This window comes from Actinia tenebrosa, unplaced genomic scaffold, assembly GCF_029948245.1.
Source record: "Actinia tenebrosa isolate PJP-AT-01 unplaced genomic scaffold, QUT_ActTen_1.0 PGA_scaffold13__45_contigs__length_12533684, whole genome shotgun sequence".
Taxonomy (NCBI): Eukaryota; Metazoa; Cnidaria; class Anthozoa; order Actiniaria; family Actiniidae; genus Actinia; species Actinia tenebrosa.
The window spans coordinates 3,884,509-3,909,968 of NW_028292573.1; the positions used below are offsets into that span (position 1 = coordinate 3,884,509).

The 25,460-nt window shown below is 38.1% G+C and overlaps 2 protein-coding genes across 6 annotated transcripts; both read right to left on the reverse strand.

The window, feature by feature from the left end:
• Positions 1 to 19: 19 nt before the first annotated feature.
• Positions 20 to 7,687, reverse strand: LOC116293296 (arsenite methyltransferase). Its single transcript, XM_031700704.2, has 9 exons — positions 7,222 to 7,687; positions 5,745 to 5,895; positions 3,756 to 3,892; positions 3,372 to 3,441; positions 2,893 to 2,971; positions 2,559 to 2,690; positions 1,350 to 1,439; positions 1,017 to 1,072; positions 20 to 521 (listed from the first exon to the last, which is right to left on the reverse strand). Exons 1-9 carry the CDS (start codon positions 7,533 to 7,535, stop codon positions 381 to 383), a joined length of 1,170 nt encoding a protein of 389 aa, XP_031556564.2. The 5' UTR covers positions 7,536 to 7,687; the 3' UTR covers positions 20 to 380.
• A 224-nt stretch (positions 7,688 to 7,911) lies between these two features.
• Positions 7,912 to 24,174, reverse strand: LOC116293292 (adhesion G protein-coupled receptor E3). Of its 5 annotated transcripts, none has more exons than XM_031700697.2 (21): positions 24,113 to 24,171; positions 17,181 to 17,225; positions 16,367 to 16,933; positions 15,750 to 15,779; positions 15,672 to 15,688; positions 15,333 to 15,392; positions 14,571 to 14,751; positions 14,149 to 14,265; positions 13,888 to 13,969; positions 13,168 to 13,273; positions 13,029 to 13,072; positions 12,747 to 12,873; positions 12,448 to 12,551; positions 12,022 to 12,124; positions 11,535 to 11,685; positions 11,281 to 11,365; positions 10,689 to 10,755; positions 10,515 to 10,606; positions 9,702 to 9,828; positions 9,107 to 9,148; positions 7,912 to 8,646 (listed from the first exon to the last, which is right to left on the reverse strand). In XM_031700697.2, exons 1-21 carry the CDS (start codon positions 24,123 to 24,125, stop codon positions 8,476 to 8,478), a joined length of 2,331 nt encoding a protein of 776 aa, XP_031556557.1. In that variant the 5' UTR covers positions 24,126 to 24,171; the 3' UTR covers positions 7,912 to 8,475. The 5 variants fall into 5 exon arrangements, with proteins under 5 accessions (XP_031556557.1, XP_031556556.1, XP_088885332.1 ...); XM_031700696.2 differs by having other exon boundaries at positions 15,651 to 15,688; XM_089029206.1 differs by lacking the exon at positions 15,672 to 15,688 and having other exon boundaries at positions 9,750 to 9,828; positions 15,697 to 15,779; positions 24,113 to 24,174.
• Positions 24,175 to 25,460: the final 1,286 nt, after the last annotated feature.

Here is a 25,460-nt window from a genome sequence, read left to right on the forward strand (position 1 = left end):
AAGTATCACTTTATCACCATCAAGATTCTAAATTTATTAAGCTTTCACGAAAATTATACATTGCAAATTAAAAGAGCAGAATTAAAACATTATTATTTTATTTAAACTTGCAATAAAGCGTTATTTTTATTTTTTTGTGACGGGAAGGTAAAAGCACAGGAAACCCAAGCCATGTAGATTGAGGTACAGTATAATCTGTTTGTTTTTTGAGTATTTTCTTAGAAACCAAATAATGGTAGCAGGAAAGGTCGTAGGCGCTCAAGCTAACATATCCTAAAATAAATGCTAAATAAAATAAAATCCTATACTGCACTAGATAGAGCATTACTGATACGACTTGCTAGGGAGGATACTGCCGTTATACAACTTCAGATACCAGGTCACAGCCCAAGACCAGTAAATGGATCAGCAATGACATATGCATCACGTCCTGAGTAAGGACCAATGTCAAAGTGCTTTGAAAACCTGGACTGGCGAAGAATGGCCGCTAAATTGGGTGTGATTGGGTGCGCTTTGTCTTTCTAGGTAATAAAGAAAAATTGAAAATAATTGAACTAATGGTATATAAAAAATTTGAAGATGAATCAATATTTTAGAAATTTTGGGGTAGATAATATTAATTTTCATTAAGTGCTTATTTGATTTATTTCAGCATAAATCCCATTCTTTTTTAAAATAAATAAAAGATGAAACACTGAAAATGCAGGAAATACTTGAGTAGATGAGAATGCCTTCTCATTGGTAGTTAATTTATTTGCATGTGTTCTGGGGGGAGGGGGTGTGGATGATTGCTGAGGTTGGTGGGGAGTGACCCCTTACAATAATGATATTTTACAACCACCACTCCCCATATGGGGTGCTTCCGTGAGGTTCCCCCCACACGCACTACCACTACATTCAATATTCTATGTACACAACGCTCAGCTCACATGTTGATTTTTACGGAGGGAGGAAACCGGAGAACCCATTGGGAGCTATGTCTTTAGAATATCATATGCAGGAATCATCATGACTACCTCAAAAGTGTTGTAGATATCAAACTTGTATTCATTTGGAAGTCCTTCAATGGTGCCTATGTAAAAAAAATAAAGAGGAAAATCTTGAAATTCAAATATGATTATAAGGATCAGAGATTTTTAGATCTCTTTAGTACTTGGATGTAATCCAAGAAATGTTTTCCCATTTCATACCATTAGTCATTCTCTTGAGAAATATAAGATTTTTTGTTTCAGTGGTATTCCTATATTTATGTGTCTTTGCAACCATTTAAAAAAATGATATTCTAGGGAATGACACATGGTTAGAAATGGGAAAACATTACCCCAGCTAAAAACATCAATATTTTATACCTTTGTATGTGGCCTGGAATGTATTACCAGTGTCCTCTGTGGTTGGGGTTTTGAACATCCTGTATGTACCTGAAACAAACCTGGTTTCGCCTACATGAAGACAACCAGACGTTGAAAAAGTAAACAAGTGAATTATTGTCAACGGAACTACTATGACTTATATGATTATTAAATTGTTCACAGTCCAAATCACTCTATCTTCTACCAGGTTTCTTCTGCTCTTAAGATCTAGATCCATTTTTAAAACCAGGGCTTAGATGTGGAGAGAAAGGGTCAAGTGAGACCCTACCAATTCTTTGTGTGCTGCAAGATGTTTTAAGGGGTTCGTACCCATCTTTTAGAGCATTCAAAAGAATTATGATAATCTAATTAGGGTTAAAGCGTAGCCAGGGGGGCTAAGGGCAATATTCTGACTAAACACCTGTAAGGGGTTTAAAGGGTACTGTTTAAAGTTGTCAACAGTTGGGGGTTCAATCATGCTTTTTGAGTTCAGATAAAAATATTTGCCCCAAATGCCCTCTATAGTCTGCCCCTGGATTGGAAATGTGCAGCTTTAACAAGAGCAAATGTAACCGGCGGCAAGGCGCTCAGCTATGAATCAGATTGCAAGTGGTTTTGACAAAAGAATTTATTGAAAAATTCACACAACTTTACAGTACACGAAAAAAAAAAACGGGAACGAGATTACAGGATATCTCTTTACATCGTAGAGAATTCCTTGTCTTGATATGTGCAACGTCTTCAAGAACTTTTACTACACTGATTTAAGCTTAGTTTGGGCCTACTTTTATGGAAAAACCTGCATTCTTAAGACCTTACACATCCTATGCAATGTTGCACGCCCTAGGCGCAAACAGGATGTCCCAAACACGAACTTACGTAAACAAGCGCCAAACCTAGGCATGACTCACTGTAATGTAATTACGTACGGAAATTATTTCTTGCTTACGCATTTTCCACGCAAACAGTTAACTAAAGAATTACATTCCTATGTGTACACGAGGCATTCCTAATTAAAAATATAGATTTATGTCTAAATAATTACTGTCCAAAATAGTGTCTTTTGACTCTGTCACACAATCGATATAAATGTATCAAACCTATCAGAGTTCAGATAAAAATAATTGCCCCAAATGCCCTCCATAGTCTGCCCCTGGATTGGAAGTGTGCAGTCCTTTAACAAGAGCAATCGATATAAATGTATCAAACCTATCTGTTCCTTCATTTCTTCATTGGAAGGAAACATTTCATGTCCAGTAACCAAGTATGGTCCACTAAACCCAATGTCTTTACAAAAGTCAACAAGTTCTCTCCAACACAGAGCACCACAAAAGCCTTCACCTTGAAAAAAACAAAACAAAATGATCAATAAAAATGTCTTCTGCTATTGAGATGTATTAGGGCATAAAGTTTTATATGGTCCTGGCCTATCCCCCCCTCCCCGGCACACATATATAAATCAATATTACAACTGTTTCTAATATAATACAGTCATCAAAAGTGTTCTGTTTAAAACAAACCAAATTTAGAATAGCATATTTACCCCAAAGTGCTTTATCACACTTGCTTGTATCACGCTGTCTGTCAGCATATATGTCACTGAAGTAAAGTTCACCACCATCCTGGGATAAATAATAATCATTATTAATATGATTTATCTAAAATAGTCTAAAATAATTCTGTTCTTATCACTGTTTTCGTTGCTTTGTGCTCATTGAGAAGACAGTTGTGACAGGGAAATAGAGTGCCTTCAATCAAATAAATTATTTGTTATCTTACATACCCTACTATGATTGACAGCAGTGCATAATTGTTCTATTGCAACTGTTGTTGTTCAAATCAGCATGTAGTAATGAAAGCAGTGGTAAAAGGATTGCTTATTATTTATCATTTATTGCTTATCAAATTTTAACTAAATACTGAATGAATGAATGAATGAATGAAAAATGAAAGAAGACTTGCTTTAATGGATGAAAGAATCGTTCAATTCCACTTGTCACAGAATTCTTTCTCAATGATTACCTTAAGAGCCCTGTAAGCTCCTTCAAACACTGCCTTTTTGTTTGTAGTAAGACATATTACGCAGTTGGATCTGCCATAAATCACGATTTAGTTAGAGTTTCAACTTAAAAACTTGAAGATGATACACAAATTCTAACCACCCCTCCCCCTCAAAAGAGAAATCAACTTCAGATCCTTACCCCAAGATTTTTAGACCAGGGTGTAACCGTTTGAAAAGTTTCATAGCATCATGTGAAGAATCATAAAAATTATTCAGTAATGGGTAAATTTTTTGGATATCAGCAGTATGTACAATGGCTCCCATTGTTCTTCGTTTTCAACATAGCTAAAGATGACCCCCCACACACACACATATTCAGGTTGACTTTTATCATACCAACTTACATTATAAGATCATAAGCATTTTTCTTCACCCCAGCATCAGCAAGCTCCTCTATATCACCCAGGATAAAGTCAGTATTTGGTTTGGTATATCCAAACTTCTCTGCATGGTACTTTGAATATTCATTGGCAATATCCAGCTAAAAATCATTGCAAATCAAAATTCTTCAGTTTCAGAAAGTTATATTCCTATTAGCCAATAAGGAAAAAAGTGGGTAGAGTTGGCATTGCAGTGCATCCTGGGACTGCATTAGTGGACGAAATAGTACGAAAATTTAACTTAAATGTTAAAACATGACAAGTCTTTAGACACGCTTATTACGTCAATTATTGGGGGGGGGGGGGGGATCCGTAAGAGGATAAAAGACGGGGGAAATACAAATGAAGAATTGCGAAGACCATAAGGAAAGAGTTCATCTGCTTACATTAGTCCTACGGAGTAGGGAGGTGATAAATCAAAAATAATCGGAGAACATTATCCCAGACCCGAATGCTGAAGCCTCGTATGGTAGCGCGAAGCATTTGAAGCCAGATATTTTCGACACCCGATACCATGTCGTCTTGGGAGCCACGTCAAACACGCATGCGTTCTCAAGCTTCCTTAGTACTTTCCCAAAGTGATCTTTTAAAAAGTTTACCTGTTTCAATTCGAGAATTATTTTTTTATTTTTTGATTAAAAATAACCGGAGACCATACTCCCAGACCCGAATGCTGAAGCGTCGTATGGCAGCGCGAAGCATTTACGGCTATGCCAGAGATTTTGATCCCGACACCGCTATCCCCTGTCAATTCTTTCCATGTGGGATGCATTTTAAAAATCTAGCCGCTAGGTATATATTACGCGCAAGCTCAGTAAGATTCAAATTCTTCGTCTTATCGATTCAACAGAAGGTAATTTTACATCTAAAAAAAGACGAGAAAAAACGTTTTGTTTATGTATTTGCCCCTTCCTTATATTGTTTCCTTTTCTTTGGTAGCTTTTGATTATCACTTTTTCAGCTTAGTTTTCATCCTTTGCACATCTAGTGACATGTAACAGCTTTCGTGCTTGCTATATAAATAAATCACTTTTATTTAAGTGTCTGGTCTTTCTAGCGCTTTCGCACTAATTGGGGACACTTTTCACTCACACGCACTACCACTACATTTAATATTCTATGCACACAACGCTCAACTGACATGTTGATTTTTATGGAGGGAGGAAACCGGAGAACCCGGAGAAAACCCTCGTAGCATAGGAGAGAACAACACATCAAACAAACTCAATTCACATGTGGCGACCGTAGGGCGGTAAAAAGCGACCCGAACCGTTGGACTCACAGCGGTGAAAGACGACGCGTTATCCGCGAACGCCACTCTAATCCTTGGTCGGAATATTAGCTAACGTCCGAAAAGTCAGAGGTTACAAATTCAGGTTTACACAATGATTATGTTTACTATATATTTTTGTATATTAATTTCAAACATAGCCTGGTTTAGCAATAAAACGATATGCATGCTATAGTCATGATATTTCATGAGCAGATGCAAAATAATTCATGCAAATTCGTTTCATCCCGAACACATACATGTCTTATATAGTTCGAACCAGTTGAGCTACATGCGCCACTGCGCATGAGTGCTGTACTTGCGATTTCTATGACAAGTTTTTATTTCCAAAAAGGTTGTGAAGGCTTTGTTGCAACTTGCACACCGAGCCCGAATTGCACTATGGGTGATGCGAATGTCACAAAGATATAAAATGTACCTGAGATATTGTCTGTACATTATTGCAGCAAGATTTCCTCAACGCTGACATTATTTAAGCATAAATACAAATACATTTCAAGCTTTTACCAATATGCATCTATGGCTTTATTTCCTCAGGGAAGTTGGGCAGTATACGATCAGGTTCGCTTTCATTTACGGCGGTGTATTGGCGGATTTATACCATGTCGCGACTGTTGTCTTGATCAGGGCGTAGCAATTAAAACAGTGATGAAAATGCTTACCAAATCTTGCGTCATGTCTATTCCAGTCACGTGACCCTTTGGACCAACCAGTTTAGCAGTGATGAAACAGTCACGCCCGGCACCACACCCTAGATCAAGCACTCTGCAGCCCTCAAGGCATTCTGGGAAGTTGAGGCCACACCCATAGTACCTAAAAATGAAAAAGAAATAATTCTTGGGTTCTTGGGGTGCAACCACATCGTTCAAAATTCCTTGAGATATTAATTGCAATGAAACAGCCGCCATGTTGGTTGATATGACAAGAGAAGCTAATGAGGAATAATAATAATAATAATAATAATAATAATAATAATATAAGTTCTTATATAGCGCGTCCTAATAAGCTTCATTATCGTCAACCAACTTGCACCTTGATAATAGGTATAAGCCTTTTTTTAAGCCATTTTTCCAATGAGTCATTCTCTTGTGAATAAAACACTTTGTTTAAGTGTATTCAACTCTGCTTATGCGTTATATATCGCGTTACATATATAAGGTTTTCAGTAGTCATACTCATTCGTTACACCCCCATCTCCCTACAATCTCTCTCTTTCTCTCTCTCACACACACACACCTTTTGACCAATATTTTTTTGGATTTAGGACCACGAGAGCTCAAAAACCGCTGAAATATGAATGTCAACCTTTAAAAGTATACAAGACATTAATTTTTCATAATTGTAATTCAATGTTAGGTCCTTTATGCATAAAAATCATTACTGTAATGAATTTCATTTACACTGAAATAGTTGCCGTTAGGGACAGACCATTAGATTTTTGAGGGGGGGGGGGGGGGGTTGGGCAAAACCCCCCAAAAAAATTCGAGCACAAGAAAAATCGTGCATAAGAAAAGTGCCAGAAAATATTCCAAATTATGTCCAAAAAAAATTCCTGTACAGCCATGTGGCTTTAAAAGAATTCCTGCACAAAATAAATTGCCCACCCCCCCATCTCAAAAATCTGATTGTCTGTCCCTTACTAGTATCATCAATTCGTGCAATTGATAAAATGGTTTCTGTCAAATATAATGTTTCTTGCGGAGATGAAAGTAGATTAATGATAGCTAACGGTGCAAATCAGTTACTGTCTGTTAATCAGCAGATGCTACTTAACATATATGCAAAAATCCATTCGAATATAAATATCCTATATCATACATTTTGATGTCACTTGAAAGCACTGACTTCCGCGTTATTGATCAGACTGTTCACGCAAATGTGCATACACGATTTGTAAGACGCCGTAATTTTGAAGTAGAACAGTATAATAGAGCCCTTCCAGACTAATACTACGTGTCTTTATTGACAGCTTGTCTTTGAGCCAAAATCGTTGTGTGTGTGACCCGTTTCGTCCAGAAATATCTATGTAAAACATGCTTCTTTTTACAAGCTTTTCATTATCGTCAGTCCCCAATAGTTCGGGATCTGGTTAGCTTAATTTTAAGAAAAAAAAGAATACAAGATTTATTTCAAAAGTACCTGGAAACGACGTCTTCATGGCAAAGCTTAATACAGTCTCGTATGATTTGAGGTACAACTTTTTGACTTTTGGAAAAAGCACAGGCATTCGACTGTAAGTCTTCTGTCTTGTGCAACTTTTTGCCGTAATAGTTCTTTACTTCTTCTTTAACATCACCATCCTCCAGCTTTTGTTTCTTGCTACAAGACATTGCTAAGGTTTCTTTGCTAAGCCTTTCTTTTTTAAAGAACAATGTAAAGTCGATGAGTCGAGCAAAAGCTGAGTAAAATGCTAGCAAAAGGCTAAATGGTTCGACTGTTACAGTCCTTTTCATATTACTTTTTCGCGGTGGGTTGGGAACTGTTGGACTGGACTGGACTGGACTGGACTGGACTGGACTGGACTGGACTGGACTGGACTGGACTGGACTGGACTGGACTGGACTGGACTGGACTGGACTGGACTGGACTGGACTGGACTGGATTTCAAGTTCGCGCAATTAGTTTCAGTCCGAGGCGCAGTTTTCAGTCCGATATTGGAGGCTTTGAAATGACTTCACACGCTCATTAATTATTCAACTTGGAGTAGCTGGAACAAAATTAATTCAGTCCTAGGACTGAATTAATTTTGTTCCAGTTACTAAAGACTGTGACCCAAAAATAGCCCATTGATGGGCTGGTTTCCTCATGAATTATTAATAAGTATGAGAATTTTAGATGTAAGCAGTTCACGGTTTACTGAACTTTTTTCATTTGAAGTTTATTGTTCGCATACTGTTAAATACAACAATTACAAAAAAGAGCATTTTACGGTAGGTTTTCTTGATTGACTACTAGCACAAATGGAGAGCAAAAAAATTAAGTTTTGAATGAATTCTCTGTTGCTCAGGATTAGCCTCAATTTTGCTTTCAGAATATATTTGTTTTAGCGAAGGTTTGTGGAATTTTAAAGTGTTTGTATTGTTGAAGTCGTGCCTTCTTTACTTTACCATTGGCATTTGTGAATATTTTGAAACTGAAATAGAGGTTTTGCACCATCACGTGACGGCAGCCATGTTAGATGGCAGGAGCAATGTAATCGTTTTACACGAGCAACCGATTCAATCCCCAAGAGTAAAGGGAATTTATTGTTCTGCCAACTAAACACAGGTAGCCCAAGCTGTATGGGCATGGGCACGTAATGGTTCAAAACCCCTATAAGGCTAACTCTAAGGACTAAGTCAAGGACAAAGCGGTAATTCACGAAGTCGTGAAAGAAAATGCGTTCTATACAGTTCATAGTCGTGATGGTTCGAAATTTTCACGGCGTTTGTTATCCGTCATGATCATCCTGTCTCGTCGTGGTGGACATGGTTCAGGAGATACTTCAGGATTTGGCATTACGCTTGACCCACTGGGCTTTGAAAGATGAAGACTTTGTAGCTTTGCGTGTACTTTGGAACGAATCTAATGGACACAGAAAAAAAACGAACCTTAAGCCTGCCGCAGCCATGTCATTTCTTGTGATAGTCAAAACCCTTGCTGCCGCCGCGGATGCGCGCGCATCCTGGAGCGCTTGAAAGCGAGGCTATGCGGGGAAAATTCTATTGTTGCAGGCCCATGGCTGCCGCCGTGAGAAAGGTCCAATCTCATGCTTTTTTTCTGCTTTTCTCCTACCAAGCAATTCAAAACAAAATAAAGTGTTTCAAAGAAAACAGGGGCTTCGCTTTCATGAAGTTCTCTTTCCGGGAATTGATCTGTTGTTTTCAATCCCAAGGGGGAGTTGGGTGAGGCAGCAAAAACTACTGAGTTAACCAGGAAAGGAGTAGGACCATAGCTTAATGAGATTCACTTTATCGTTTAGACTGTATCTTGGCATATCAAGATATGTCTTAGACGACGTGTTGTTATAGCTAGAATCTCTTACCTCGCTATTTCTGACGCAGCTGAGTATGAATATCAAAAATCCCTGAAACAATTCGTTAAGAAAATTATGAACATTTGGGATGGTTTTTTTCCCGTATCATATTATGCGTATTTATCAGTAGACTTTCGCAAAGTCAACAGCGCTTTGTGTATCTTGAGTCGATCGGGTACTTCGCTCGCTCGCTACGCTCACCAGATTCCGGTTTCACTCGAATAAACTAAACTCCTCGGGAGACAATAAGAGAGATCGACTTGGGGAAAATCTAATTTTTCAGTAAAATCCCATACTTACTGCAGACGAATGAACACTCATTTGTGTTGATAATCTTTAATGACGGAAACCTACTCACTAGACGTGGTCTTCAGTAGGGCCCTATTTCTTAATGAGCAGAGCTTCTGTTTGGTTAATTAATTTGGCTAACCGAGTCATTCATTATAATATTTGTCTTAGTTGGAATAATTTTTGAATCTGAATTTTGAACCGACCTGTTCAATGAGCAGAGCTTCTGTTTGGTTAATTAATTTGGGTAACCGAGTCATTCATTATAATATTTGTCTTAGTTGGAATAATTTTTGAATCTAAATTTTGAACCGACCTGTGTTGAATTCAGTATAGTGAAGATATAAAGTGCTGTCACGCCCACCTCCGACATGGTCAATATCCCGAATAACCACGTGATACCAAGAAGGGGGAAAAGCACGATGCAAGCCTTGGCTGTCTTTCTGTAAATCAAAGGAATGTTAGTGAATTTACACTTCAATGTCACGCAACCCGGATAGATTCATTTTCGTCACGTGTGGTCGATTGTGTACCGTTACTGTACCGGGTCGCGCTGTAATTTTTTTAATGACGTACGCATGGGCGTAGCAAGGTCTCGCTTATAGCGGGGGGCAATGTACCATGTTTCCCTACAAATCCACAGAAATCCCGCATGACTGAGTTCGAGGCAAATTTTGGAAGGGCACGTGCTCCTCGTGCCCCCCTTCCTACACTAGTGAACGTGCGACCGACATTCGGTTGCATGCTTAGTTGATTGCTCATCGGACTGTTGTGAGGGACTGTGGTTCCAGGTTGAATCCTCGGCCTGACCAACACTCAGGGTCTTAAAATGACTGGGGACAAAGTGCTGCCTTTGTGATTAAATCTACTAATGGTTAGACTTTCAAATGTTCGCTTTGACTACCAGTCCCGTCTCTCCAAACTTCATCGTTACCAATATCAGATGGACATGTATAGAACCACTGAGGATGTAAAGAAACCATGGCAGTGACCATCCTCAGTGCATACACTTTATACAAACCCTCCCTCATGATTGTAAACGCCTTGAGTATATACTCATTTCAAAAAGTGTTGTTGGTTGGAGATCTAAGATCTGAGACCGGGTGGAATGGTGGGAATCATCACTCACCGAACAATACTTAGTTGTGATGTAGATCCTCCTATCGTGTCATGCATCTTTGACATCTCTCTTATTACATGCAGCAAGAGAATAATGTTGATCTAGAGCCGGTCACAAGATAATGAAGATTATTCGGTTAAAATCAGGCATTCCTCAAGATAAGTTAAAACCTAATGTACTTACAAGTGTTATTGCTAAAATAGGTCCAGCGAATGTCCAGGCCAGCTTGTTTTTAAACGATAACCAACAACTAAATATTGAATGAATGTAGATGGAAAACAAACTAAGACAACAGCATGATAATAATGCAAAGTGTCATAGTGTGAGTAGAGTCGTTTGTTGTTTCTCTCCTGTGCTTCGAGGGTTTTTGTTCCCGTTTTGCTCCCTCTAAAAAAATCAGCTTCCAAACTCCAAATGAATCCAGCTAGATAAACACAAATGCCATCACTACTAGAGCGAAGGCATTTAACCCGTGAAATAAAAAATACTAGTCAACGTGTAATAGTCAAATAGACACAAAAGAAAACAATGGAATTAGGGTCTACTAAAGTGTATTAGTCTAACATCTATTTCACGGGTTTAATGACTTCACTCTAATGAACCCCAGTTGCAATAGTAACTAGCATTCAATAGACTTATATCTACATCACGGGTAATGCTACTTTGGGTTTCGGGGATTTACATGCTCGTTACAGAGAAACACTGGAGCGAGAGACCCTCTGCCAAGGCACCCTGGGGAAAGTATGCCAAACCACTCTAAGACTAAATCACTTACAATCTCTCGTTGATTAACCCTGCTGCGCCATCCTTGCTGGTCAGCGCTGCTATGACAGTTGCCATGACAACGATTGACGGGAACCCTATGACCACAAGAGAAAACATGCGATTTACCCAGAGGATGTTATGAATTTTGTCCCCAATTGGGCTTCCTGTGCGTACGGACGAAAAAAAGTTGGGCAGCACATGCAACGGAAGGGCATTAAAAACATCGCGGTCTCAAGACAAACAAACAAGGCGGATATGACGTACCCCAAGCAAAAATGTAGTTTGCAACCATTCCATGCTCGATGTTAAATACTTTAACAACATGTAGATATAACTGGACTCCTTCGACGAGCATCCAACAGAATGCGACCAAGTAGAAATACTGAATGAAGACAGCCACAGCTATACAACCACCCTGAAAAATAGACCAAGTACTTTGCGCTATAAAAATAGGATATCGTTCTCAATATTCTGCGCGGAATCGTCGTCGTGACAAAGAGCGTTTTGGTAAACGTCAATTAAGGCGTTTCCATGACATTCCATACGCATATGCCCTTGAAAACTTTGTGTTTTTCTACAATGTCACGGAAGCACTTTCTACTTTGTCATTCGTATCCAAAATAATGGTTATAATTTGTATTTTATAAAAGAGATTAAAATTCCATTTTCAGTAATACTATTTCAAGCGAAAGTTAAAATCGCTCGGTTCGTTGACAAAGAGCATTAACTTGAGTACGAAAAAAAAACATACCAAGTTTTGTGTCGCGTCGATGCCAGCGATGAAGATTATCTGCCCAATAGCGATCGATACCACAAGGTTGATACGAATCTGCGACAACTGCGCACGCAGATTCCTAGAGAAATGTTAACGATATATGTAAACAAACACTAGATCGAATACTCTCGTTCCTCCTCTACGTAAATGCGTGACATTTCTATAAAGTACAGATTTTGCTACAACTTTCTAATACGTGGCAATAATACTCAAACAATCCCAGGATCCTCTGCGCACAATCATCAGGTAGCAAACACAAGTTAGTCATATGGTATCGATCTTGCTACTGCTATATTTCAGAGGTTGCAACAATATACCCAAACAATCCCAGTATCCTTTGCGCGTTTCAGTGAAATAATATGAATGTGTACATATGGGGATACACTTGTATATAGTACTTACACAAAAGCAAAGTACAACAAGATTGTTAGTGCGCAGCCAAGTAAAGATAGTCCTAAACCAATGTAGGTGATGATGGATAAAGCATCTTCGTCTGTCTTGGATAACTGTATCAACAGAAAATCTCGTTGTAACGGCAAAACAATTGTCATTTTACGGAATAATGTATTACTATGAGGATAGCCCGCGGTGCTCCGCGGTCTGCGGTTTCTCTCCCAATTACTCTCCGATACCACTCTCTTTTTCGTAACACTCGCAGACCGTCCAGTAACGCAGGCTAGTTTAAGAAAGAATTACGTTACCGTTTGTTCTTGTATTTGCATGAGAATACCAAAGTGTGTCAGGTGGTTACAACTACATTCAGTCATGTGTTCATCTTGTCTTGACACCATACATCCTTGTTTTGACCATTTGTCCTTTTCATCAAAGCTTGGATCACGCAATAAACATAAATTAGCTTTTTCAATACTTATTTTACGTTCTTATTTCGGTGGGTTGGCGGGTTGGCGGGTTGGTGGGTTGGTGGGTTGGTTGGTTGATGGGTTGGTTGGGTTTGTCACATTGAGCCTGGACTGTCCACTTACGTAAAGTCCCAAAACACGCAGGTTTGATTGCTAGTGTGATGAGTCTACAAGAAAATAGAATGTAAATACGACTGAACAAGCAAAAACAACAATGTCTTAAAATCACACAGAATCTATTTATAACAGCAAATGTTTTTACCTTCAGTGATGGCAGAGTTTCAAATCGAAGAGTTACATTGGGCGCCATCTTTTTTCTAGGTGGTTTTACCGTCACAGACAAGACCCGTGTCCCAAGTTGACCACCACTGAAGACAAGTTGGTATAAGATCAGTACATATTGACAGAGCGTAAGGTCAGAACAGGGATAATTGTATGAAAAACTGATAAAAAGATCCAGTTGATTGATATTTTCAGTGCATGAAGAAAAAAAATAAACTTCAAAAGTAACCTGACGACAATAAGGTTCCATATCACTCTTCTTCACTATTAGCAAGCGTAAAAGACGCCCATATGATTGAGTAATATACTAAAAAAGTACCATATGATGCAACACGTTCTTCAACTCCTGACGGCTAATAACACATGTTAACCGCGCATGCGTAATACTTGAATATTTTCAAATTGTTCCAATATGGCCAGAGCCTGCGTTTGTTCTGGCCTGCGGCGAAGAACGAGGGCTCTCGCATAATCCATTTTTTGGCGCATGCGCAATTTTCCGGAAGTCTAATATAATGAATAATACAAAGATTCAATACAAGAAATCGAAAACTTTTTTTTTCAAGTCTTTTAACGCATGCGCTCAAATACCGGAAGTCCAAGAAATCCTGGTCTCAAGAAGTGGATTATGCCAGAGCCCTCGTTCTTCGCCGCAGGCCAGAAGAAACCCAGGCTCTGGGGACAAGATTGAAAATGTTCTTACTTGTCTCGTTCATGATGAATATCCAAAGCCTGTTGTAAATAGCGATGGAGGCTTTTGTACAGAATGCTGACGACGAAACTATCTGAAAATATGTGTAAAAGAGAAAGTCAACAAAGTGTGCTAAAGTCGCACGTGCGCAGATATAAATTCAGCGATCGAAGTTAGCGCATGCGCAGATAGATCAAGTCCTTAAAGTCGCACACGTGCAGCAAGAAGCACAGCAACCTAAAATTTTGCTTGTTCATTTATCTGTTATCTTACCTTTATCAGTGTAATGTTTGGTTGGTAGGACCACCATAGCGCCATATTTGTTTTCGTCCGTGTTTGGAAAGGTATATTCCTTAGAGCTGTTATTCGCAATGCGCTTGGCATCAAACACTATATAAGAAATAAAATAAAAACACTATGATTTCCACTAAAATGATTATAAGATAAGAATTAAAGCATGCCCTGGCTTTGATCAGCCCAGAGGTTGTTTCAGGGGTTCAATCTGTGAGTTAGCCATGCCCTGACTTAGATCAGCTCAGAGGTTGTTTCAGGGTTCAATCTGTGAGTTAGCCTTGCCCTGACTTAGATCAGCCCAGAGGTTGTTTCAGGGTTCGATCTGTGAGTTAGCCGTGCCCTGACTTTCGTCCCGAGGTTGTTTCGGGGTTCAAAATCTTGATTTCACCAACTGAACCCACCAATTCTATCGGTTTCCATTTTTATACTGTGATTTGATTCTTCTAGGTGGCGTGCAGCAAACCTGAAGCTAAACTCCTCCATTCTGGACACACAACACATTATGTAACTTTTGGGAATTGAATGCAGGTGTCTGCCGGATTGTAGAGCGTTGAGCAGATCATCCAACAAAAACGTTGCGTTCTAAAAACCGGGATAAAAATGTTTACAAATATTGTTCACACTCGCTATTTTCTGGTTGTGGATCCAGGGTTTAAAAAGATTCTAGCAGTGATTCTAAGATAGCAATTGCTCATAGACATTTCAGTAACCGATTTGTTCTCGCAGGGGTCACTTGATACGCTTTCATTTCCATTCCCCATGAAACAATTTTTCTCTGTGGGATGCGAAGAGAGAGCGCCGAACGCTATTATTTTTCAGTTTCCTATAGAGCGTTTTCACGTGACGCCACAGCGGCCATTATGGGGAACCTGAAACAATACATTTTCTATCCTCCGCGAATTGAACTCTATTTTTATGCAAATACTGTGCAGAAAGTTTCTAATGTTTATGGCTGCCTTCTGACGTGAGTGAAAACTCTGTATTATTAAAAGCAACTTCTATTGATGTGAGAGAAACCGAGATGGGCCAAAGAGTGAACCCTGGGGTATACCACAGGGAAAGTGTTATATGATCTTGTGTTTTTCTTTCTCTTTTATATAATTTTCTATATTTTATGTGATTATTAACTGAATCAAAACTGATCCTTTAATAGCAACATTAACCTGTAGTGACCGCCCGTGTTCAACATCGAGAGAAGCAATCCCATTAAGAAAAGACATAAGCTGAAAATAGAGCAAAATATCAAATATTTGAGCAGACATGTGAAAAAATATATTAATTTTTGAAGCTCAGAGCAAACATAGAAATGGTGTTACCTAGGTTATCTTTTGCTATATTTTAATCATTTTATAAAAATATTTGTATACATGCATGTAGATGGTATACTTATATATATATTTATATTGTTAACAAGAACTATTATTCGTGAATAATTTGTAAATGTTATTTATTATTATTTTTGATTATACGCAAACACATACATCTTTCTCTCTCTCTCTTACTTCTCTTGCACAGTGTGACACTTACATGTGTTTTGGAGTCATTCCTTAGCGTAACATTTGTTGGATCTTGTATTTTGTATCTTGATAAACTAAGGCATTCTTGTAATACTATGATAAAGAAAACATTGGAGAAATAAGACAGACAGACAGACCACACACGCACATACACAGGGGGAGCAATGAAGGAAAGACAGATGGGTAGATGGGTAGATGGGTACATAGATGGGTAGATGTGTACAGATGGGTAGATGGATAGATGGATAGATGGGTAGATGGGTAGATGGGTAGATGGGTAGATGGGTAGATGGGTAGATGGGTAGATGGGTAGATGGGTAGATGGGTAGATGGGTAGATGGGTAGATGGGTAGCTGGGTAGATGGGTAGATGGGTAGATGGGTAGATGGGTAGATGGGTAGATGGGTAGATGGGTAGATGGGTAGATGGGTAGATGGGTAGATGGATAGATGGGTAGATGGGTAGATGGGTAGATGGGTAGATGGATAGATGGGTAGATGGGTGGATGAATGGAGGAAGCACGTTCAGACAAGCAAATAAATAGGTTTCCAGACAGATAGCCTGTCCTCGTCAAACAGAAAGAAATACAGAGGCGACACAAAAGCAAACAGACGTCGCGCGAGCCGCCATCACTTCACATAAACCAACACAGACACCTAGACAATAAATCAAAGACTTACCAGCGTTGTTACAAGTGTAGTTGACAATTTCTTGCACTCGTCTTGTCAAGGAATCAAAATTATCAGTCAAAAACATATCCTCTGGTTTTTCCACCATCTCTTCCAGCTCGTTCTTATTAACGTTTATCCCAATCCCAACTACTAAAACACGCACCCCATTTTCCCTCAAGGGCCGCGAGACATTCAGTAATGGTATCGTATCACGCATTTTGGTTAGTTTACCATCCGTTATCACTAATGCAATTTTGACAACGTGTTTTCGCGCCTTAGGAAATACTTCCTTCGCGGCTAAAATCAAAGCCTTGTCAATGCGCGTTCTTCTGCTCATGTATGGAATATTTTGGACTAGATTATCGAACTGTTGCCGTGTCTTGGCCTGGTGGAAATCAATACTAAGCTTAGCGTCGTCGCCAAAGACGATGACAGCGCCGCGGCTGTGTGTTGGAATTCCAAGAAGAGACGCAGTTTCTTTGACGAAAGCTTTTTCTTTTTCGTAGTTGTGATGTCCAATGCTGGCCGAACTGTCGACTAGGAACGCCACGTCTACTGCGCACGGCAGTGCTGCATCTGATAAGTAGAATACAGTATGTGAAACCATGTGACTCAAAATCCCTTGAGATATTCATGAATAACGATGAAACAGCCGCCATTTTGGTTGATCTAACAAAAGAAGCTTATGAGGAATGCTTTGTTATCGTCATCCAAGATGGTGGCTATGACGTAACATTCACGGACCAAATGCACATGCTTTATATTGATTTATCAGTCGTTCGGTCGTTCGGTCGTTCGGTTTCAACAACAGATAAGTACTTACTACATAAGTTGCTTGCTAACTGTCCTACCAGCAAATAAACAAATACTACGAAAAAGAAAGAATAAAAATTAATAGCGGTTGAGAAATACTAATTTTTTTAAATATCAAACAACTCGCAGTATAAGGAATGAAAAATCTTAATTGCTTGGTTTTCGCTAGACGACAGTATTAAAGATACTTGTGAAATACTTAATAGTCCCTTTTACAGTTTCCGGTGCCATCTTGAAAGGTAGCCATGCCTGTGCATCAAGCGGTGAGCTTGCGATCATAGAGACCTAAATAATTCTCCCAGGCGTTTGAACAAGGTCTCTATCATTGCAAGCTCACCGTTCGTCTCGCTTCGATGCAAAGGCACGGCTACCTTTCAAGATGGCGCAGGGAACTGTGGAGGGGACCATTGAGCTGGTTTTTGCTTAAAAAAATAAAAAATAAAAAATTTCAAAAACAGGGGTTGTTTGTTTATTTTAAAAAATACTGAAAGATTAGAAACCATTGCCCTCGGAATTTCAAAGGCTTCCTGTTTGATTATAGATCTTGTTATCGGGTAGATGTGACTTAAGAGAATTTAAGAAGAGGGCTGTTAAAAGAACAGCAAATATATTCAAAGGAGACGACGAATCAAAGAAAAACCTACTTAAAGAAGTCCACCAGGAAGCGAATAGACGTATAAATAAAAGTAAATATACAAAAGAAGGAAGGAATCAAAGAAGAAACAAGAAAGAAGCCGGATTTAGAGGAGTTCTAAGTTAAATTTCGCAAGACAAATCGAACAGGGTCTACGGGAAGAAGGTCCGAATCCCGAATCACGCGCTATTTCCCCTCGAAATCCAGCGATAGTTGTAAGCGACGACCAAATTCATCATAGTCAAAGGCGTTTGAATATGTTTTTTTTATTAATGTTTTCACGTTTTTCCCGAAAATCATAAAGCAAAATCCCTGCCACATCCCGGACATTGAACTCGGCAATTCGCGAGTCACAGCCGTTGCCGTATGCAATCACGAAAGACGTTTTCTAGTTTCCCGGATCCCGCGCTATATTTTATCCATACGGACCATACCCTGACGGAACTGATCGAAGTTTTTCTAAAGAAACTTCTATGAAAGCGAAGAAATAAGTAGAAAATTAAACTGCATCTTTGGCGGAAAAAACAATCGCTACGGAAGACAACTACAAATATTTGAATTCTTAACAAAAACTGAAAATACATAGAAGTTTGTTAATGTGCTGCTCCACATCCATTGTCAAGAAAACCGTATCGATTTTCACCACAGGAAGTATGATTTGTATCAAGAAATAAGTAAGCAAAGCACTTTATTACGAGCCTAGGGGATTTCCTCCTTTCCTCAAATTCAAAATAAGTCATTATGAAACCAATTCAAAGAATAATAATGATAAATTTTCATAAAATGCTTAGTATAACAGTGCAATTTAATTTATTGTGAAGACAAAGGATTAGGAACATCGGTTGGCTCAATCATAATTTTTGTTTGTTTTCCGTTTTAAATCTTTTATTTTTTTAAGTTTGTATATGCTGGGTCGCGGTAAAAAGCTGAAACGGAAAGAGCTGAAAGAGCTGAAAGAGCTGAAAGAGCTTAAAAGTGCAGAAAAGCGCAGAACTTCTTATTATCATAGATAGTAATCAGTAGACAAATATTATGAAAGATGATATAATATAAATAATGTCAAACTAAACAAAAATAAAAATTATGAAAAATATGTTAACTGCAGAGATACCAGCCAATGGACCGACCAGCAAGGTCAATGTCACGCATTCTCTTTACCAAAAAATAAAATTTCTACATAGTATTAGAAGATAAATAAAATTAAATAAAGTCCATGCAAAGAGATTTCTTGTAAAGCCTTCTATCGTGCTGCTCAGATTTTGATCCTGGCTAGAAGAGCTTCAGTGCCGGACCGCTCGGTGAATGGTCAGCTTTGAAAATATTTCTTTGATACTGAACAGCCACTAAGAAGTCCAATTTTATATTGTGACGTTGATCAAGTTCCTTTTTCTGGAAGACCAAGCACCTTTTCTTAGCAACGGGCTGCTCATTGGTCAACATAACGTCGCTCGCCTACTGCGAAGACAGTTTAAAGCCCTGTCATTATACTGGGACTCTTTCACGGAACATATTTTTTACATAAAATGGCCCTGCCTTCACCTTCTACATTCGCCGTTTTCAAAAAAAACTGTTTGCTTATCTAAATGGAAGGTATTTTGACATGTGTACATGTCGTAAGTATTTTAGTTGAGTGTACAAAACCTTTTGCATGATGAAGTTAGGCACCTCAAATACCACAGTCCCTTTCAGTAGCTTCGTTTATTCTAGTAGCTTTACTTTTATTTTTGTCTTCAAGTTCTCAAAGAAAGGAGGTTTGACATTTGTATATAAAAAGATAATTTGAAAAAGATTGTGATACTATAGGTATGAACCGTCATCATACGGCCGTGCAGGCAGCTGGTCGCGGTCTCAAATTGGCAAAATCTTTGGCTATCCAAACTTTGGCCAATACTTTTATGAAAAAGCCGAATCAACCGCTATATCTTTGTTTAGAATGATCAGACCCTTCTCGGGAACGAAATAATAATCAATAATGGAAACTTTATTATAGCTTTTTTTTTTGCAATATACAATCATAAACCTCACTGCAGGTAGTTTACAATCGTCTACTTGAATCTAACATGAAACGAATAATAATAATAATAATAATAATAATAATATATAATAATAAAAATAATAATGATGATGATGATGATATTTATTTAGAGACGATATTATATTTACAGCATTGTTGATGTGGTCGGGTGTTTTGTTTTGTTTTATTTTTTCCATTCTTTTTATTTTTTTTGTTTTTGTTTTTGTTTTTATTGTTTTGTTTTGTTTTTGTTTTTGTTTTTTTTTTCTACAAAGAAACTACTAAAATCGTGATACTTAGTGTACCGAAGACTGAAAAAGAATCTTCCAAATTGTCGCCATCGATAATTTCATGAAAACATTGTCAAGCGCTTCTCGGACTGAGCTACTAGATGTATTGCTATTGCTGTTGTTGCTGTTGTTGTTGTTGTTGTTGTTGGTTTTTTTTTGGCTTTCCTCGGCATAGTATATAAAGGAAAAAATCAAAGCTCTTTCAGCTATTTCATGATAATAAGAGTGATGAAAGTAATTCAAGTACAGAAATAGGTTGAATTTATGACATTTCTGCACTTTTCAGCTATTTCAGCTCTTTCAGCTCATGCAGCTTTCCGCTGTTTCCGTTTCAGCTTTTTACCGCGACCCGTATATGCTTTGCCTTTTTCCTGATATTTTTAATCTAATTTGTGTTAGCGGAGATAGACTGATACTTCAAATTTGTTTTTTCATTGTAATTGTAGGTCCAAATGTCTTTTTATAATAGAGAGTCGAGTTCTAACTTGTCATCGATGCAAAAAAGCTTCGTCTAAACTTTGTAACCATTACTCAACCGAAATTATCAAAATAAACTCGGGCGTATGAAATAATCCAACACATTACTCTGTCAAAATGACTGAGTCCTTGAAAGTTGACGAAAAATATCAAAAGATTAAACAGATGGTCGAGAGAGAAAGATCATTACATCTTCGCTTACTATTCTGGCGAAAATAACACAAAACAAGTTAACTTTTAAAACAACTTAGAATATTTTTCGATTCAAGAGTCAAGAAATATTCAGTCAGGCTTATCATTTTACGTAGGTAAATTTTAATCCATTTATCCCCTTGGTGTTCAAACATTGGATATTTAAACTTGTTATTTAATCTTCAATCCAGTAAAATTACTAATATCAGTTAACTTGGTTGTAGATTAAATTAAGATCATTTGCTGAGGTTGTTTCAATCGTCTCTGTGGTTGGAAATGTCACTTCATTGAAAATTTCTATTGTAATGTGTCATCTTTTGGTTTAAACTTTCCCCCCGATATTGAAAAAGAAATCTTGGTTAGAAAATTCAAGAATAATTGATGACCAAAAAGACGTTGGTACGCAGCTAAACTAGATATTGATATAACTTTATTTTAGCTTCTTCTTCAAAACCACAACTGGCTTTCAAAAGAGTGGTAAAAACTATGATTTTCTTAAGAAACAAAACAATTTTTCTCGCTTCACAATTTTTCCCCCCGAGAAATATTAGCGTGAGGATACAAAATTAACATCTGTTACTTTGGAATAGTTATAAAGTTTTTTTTTTCAGGTTTCTTACCATGATTGTTTTGGCCCGAGAAATAGTAGCTTGAAGAAACAAAGTTTATATCTTTTGAGTTTAAAAGTTTTTATCAAGGTTTTACCTTTAAAAATCGATTCCATTTCCAGCACTGGTCGTGCGATCTTGACAGACTGACTTTTTATCTTTATAAGATCCTAACCCTCTCTTCACTCCAAGAGACGGCGAATTAAAGATCTTATCGGCTTTTCAAAGTGAGCGGAAAACGAAATTCTGTGTCCTGTTCTAGTTAGATTCCCCGTAAAAGTGCAATGTTTTTTCCGTGCGATGTGTAATGCCTCGAAGCACATCACATTACCAAAATGAATCATCTGACTAATGCATTTGATTTGACACCGGTGTGGTTTCAATTGCTCATAAAAAAACCTAAAGTTTGTTGGCTCATATTAACGTAAATTAACCGGATATCATTAGAAAATTCGTGGTCAGAGCCAACGGATACTAGTTGTATGTTTAATATATGTTATGTTCAATATATGATTAGCATATTCAGTGTATCGATAAATTACATTTCACCTTGTTCCTTTTAACCGCATTTGTCATAATAAAATGGATTGAATCTTTCTCATGACAGCCTTCCAAAACTACAGGACAACCAGCTTCCAGGTTAAGTCTATACCACATCATTATGGTGATGATGGTGATGATAGTGAACATGGTGAGGATTGTAGTGATAGTGATGATGGTGATGATTGTGATGATGGTGATGATGGTGATGATTGTGATGATGGTGATGATGTTGATGATGATGATGATGGTGATGATGATGGTGATGGTGATGATGATGGTGATGATTGTGGTAATTGTGATGATGATCATGATTGTGATGATGGTGATGATGGCGATGATGGTGATGATGGTGATGATGGTGATGATGGTGATGATAGTCATGATAGTCATGATGGTAATGATGGTGATGATGGTGATAATTGTGATGATGATGATGATGATGGTGATAATTGTGGTGATAGTGATGGTGGTGATGATTGTGGTGATTGTGATGATGATGATGATTGTAATGATTGTGATTATGATTATGATGATAATAGATGTTGATAATGTATAATGATAGTGATGGTGATGTTGATGCTGGTGTTGGTAGTGGTGGTGGTGGTGACTGGTCAGTGTGGATGCTGGCGATGAGATAATAATTGTGAAAATGATGACGATTTATAATTAGCAATGATGAAGATGATGTTGATGATCTGTTAACAAACATTATCTGAAAACAAAGATGATTTGTTATTCTAAAGGTATGCATATGATGACCATGACGATGATAAACGATTGAAAATATAAATGACGATTGAAAATCTTTCACCATCGTAAAACATTGGAATATTTAATTTCGAGAAAACCGCTAGACTTTCATGTGGTTTTTGAGTGTTAAATGCAAAACGATTGCTATTTCTTCCGCTATTAAGAGAAATAAAAAGCCGTTTGAAGGACAAATTAATTATACAATCGATTCTATGGTATCAGACTACACACGTACATATCATACTGGGCATTAACTAATCTAACGGCCTAATAACAGCGCCATCAATCTACCTCATATTGACAGCTACGTTGCCCACTCCTTCTGGTCGCTAATTGTCTATGAGATCATTAAGCTATGAACAGGTTTTCCTTGTATTTTGTGAAGGGTGGTTTTGACTTTGAGAAAGCTAGAAAGGCAGACAAGTAAGTCTTTTTAGACGTCCATGATAAGATTAAAGAATTTCAGTGAATATTCGCGTGCGGAAATGACTTTTTTTCTTTATCAGATTTTGGCAATGATTGTGGGGGTTTCGACATACATGTTTTTGCCTGAGAATCAATTTAGGCACAAATACAAAGGAAGAAGGAGTAATAATTGGTTAAATTAAAGTGCGGCTAGTTTTCATCTACAGGGCTACTTTAAGGTTGGTCTAAGTCAGGGCATGGCTAACTCACAGATCTAACCCTGAAACAACCTCTGGGGTGATCTAAGTCAGGGATTGGCTAACATAACTCACAGATCAAAAGGCTGAAACAACCTCTGTGCTGATCTAAGTCACGGCAGGGCTAGCTCACAGATCGAACCCTGAAACAAATTCTGGGCTGATCCAATTCAGGGCATGGCTAACTCACAGATCTAACCCTGAAACAACCTCTGGGCTGATCTAAGTCAGGGCATGGCTAACTCACAGATCGAACCCTGAAACAACCTCTGGGCTGATCTAAGTCAGGGCACAGCTGATTCACAGATCAAATCCTGAAGCAACCTCTGGGTTAATCTTAGTCAGGGCAGGGCTAATTCACAGATCGAATTGGAATTGAGTGTTGAGATCGATGCGGAGGCAAACCAAAGATCCTGGAGAAAAACACTCGAATCAAGGGAGAGACTTAACGGCTATTCACATATGATAACCGGACTCCAGAAATCAAATCCTAGACCCCAGAAGCTGGAGAGGCGAGTGTATAATACCCGCTACGCCGCCCTGAATCATAGGATAGAAGAAATACAGGATAGATAATTTCAAAACTAAATGTAACATCTATAGCAACATCTAGAGCTGTTAAAAATGTCTGAATTCTTCTTCCACAAACACTGAACATAAACATGATAATTACGTGGTCGGCTCATAAACTAGTTTCGCCTTGGAGTGAATAACCCACAAAATCTGCGTAAATAGGTTTATGCCTGAGTTATATAGAACAAGGAAAGCTTACCAATAAACTTCATAATCGACGCAGTGTACTCGGAACACCCCAGCCAAAATATGAAAAATTTTCTTGGCATGGGATAAATAATGCCGCTATATATATTCAAATACTACAGCGCGCATGCATTAATCATCTTTAATATTTCATACGACTATATTGAAAAAGACGAGTAAATAAAGCAGTCTAATTACGATCAAAGACACGTTCGAACATAAAAATGCTAGCGCTAACTTTACTTTTCTTCCCCCAAAAGAAATCCCCAAATTTTCCTGAAAGTATAACGTTGCGATAGCAACTGGAATCTCCCGGACCTATCTTTATAATTACAAATAATTGACGACATAGTCTTTCAAGATCAGAGTCGAAGATAATCGATCAGTACCAATTGTCAGTTCCGGAGGAAATTTCATTTCTGTTGTCCGCATGAAGCTAGGTAAACTATTCTTTACTCGTAAGATCTTAAATATAGAATGCCGCGCACAAATTCAGAAAAAATGTTATGTAAATATCGTGATTCAATTTTCGTTGCGATTTAATAACACTAGCTACATTTGGTTAATAAACATGTCTGTTTGTTTGTGTTGTATGTTTTGCGCTTTTTATTGTCGATCTGGATCATTTAAGACATTTAAGTCACCGTAGTCGCCAGCTACGACGAGCTACGGCAGTTCTTCGAGGGCGTTTGGTTTCTCATATATCTATTAATTAATTTTTAACGTTTTAGAATAAATATAAATCTCGTTTATTGAAGTGTCTTGTTATTCTAGAGCTCTTGCACTAATTGGGGACACTTACGTTTCAAGATTCGCTATTAAAACGATTAAATTACAATAAATTATTAGGGTGGATGTTGCGTCATCCCCCTGGTCCTCCAGGTTGGGGCGGTTTGGCTGAGAGTTGATAACCCGCTCCCATTAAAAAAGCTTTACAGAAACCAGAAGCAGATTAAATTCGCCGGGGCACCACCTCATGTTACGTCATAGCCGCCATCTTGGTTGACTTTTCCGGCAAAGCATTCCTCATTAGCTTCTCTTGTTAGATCAACCAACATGGCGGCTGTTTCATTTTTATTAATTTATTATTATTTCTTTATTATTAATTATTAATGGGTTTTAATGCACTTCCAGAATTAATGTTCTAATGGTAAGTCACAGTAAATAGTTAGAAAATGCTTTAAATATTGCCTTGTGGACTTGCCCCCTCTTGACATAGGCTTGTATCATGGTGCTGCCCGCAAAATTTGTGGTCTGGGAGGCAAGTCACTCATGTCCTTTTTAAGTACTGTGTGAACAAGCAAACTGATTGGTTAGATTGGGTTACCTGTGTTAGCGAGCAACATGCACAGGAAGCCCAA

Coding starts and splice junctions, on each gene's coding strand:
- LOC116293296 (XM_031700704.2), bottom strand. CDS start 7,535: ATGAAAAGGACTGTAACAGTCGAACCATTTAGCCTTTTGCTAGCATTT. Junction 5,896..7,221: donor CATGAAGACGTCGTTTCCAG/GTACTTTTGAAA, acceptor TTTCATTTTTAG/GTACTATGGGTGTGGCCTCA. Junction 2,691..2,892: donor GTGTGATAAAGCACTTTGGG/GTAAATATGCTA, acceptor GTTTTTTTCAAG/GTGAAGGCTTTTGTGGTGCT.
- LOC116293292 (XM_089029207.1), bottom strand. Junction 9,829..10,514: donor TCACAACTAAGTATTGTTCG/GTGAGTGATGAT, acceptor TTTGATTTACAG/AAAGACAGCCAAGGCTTGCA. Junction 8,647..9,106: donor GCTGCGTCAGAAATAGCGAG/GTAAGAGATTCT, acceptor TGTGTCCATTAG/ATTCGTTCCAAAGTACACGC.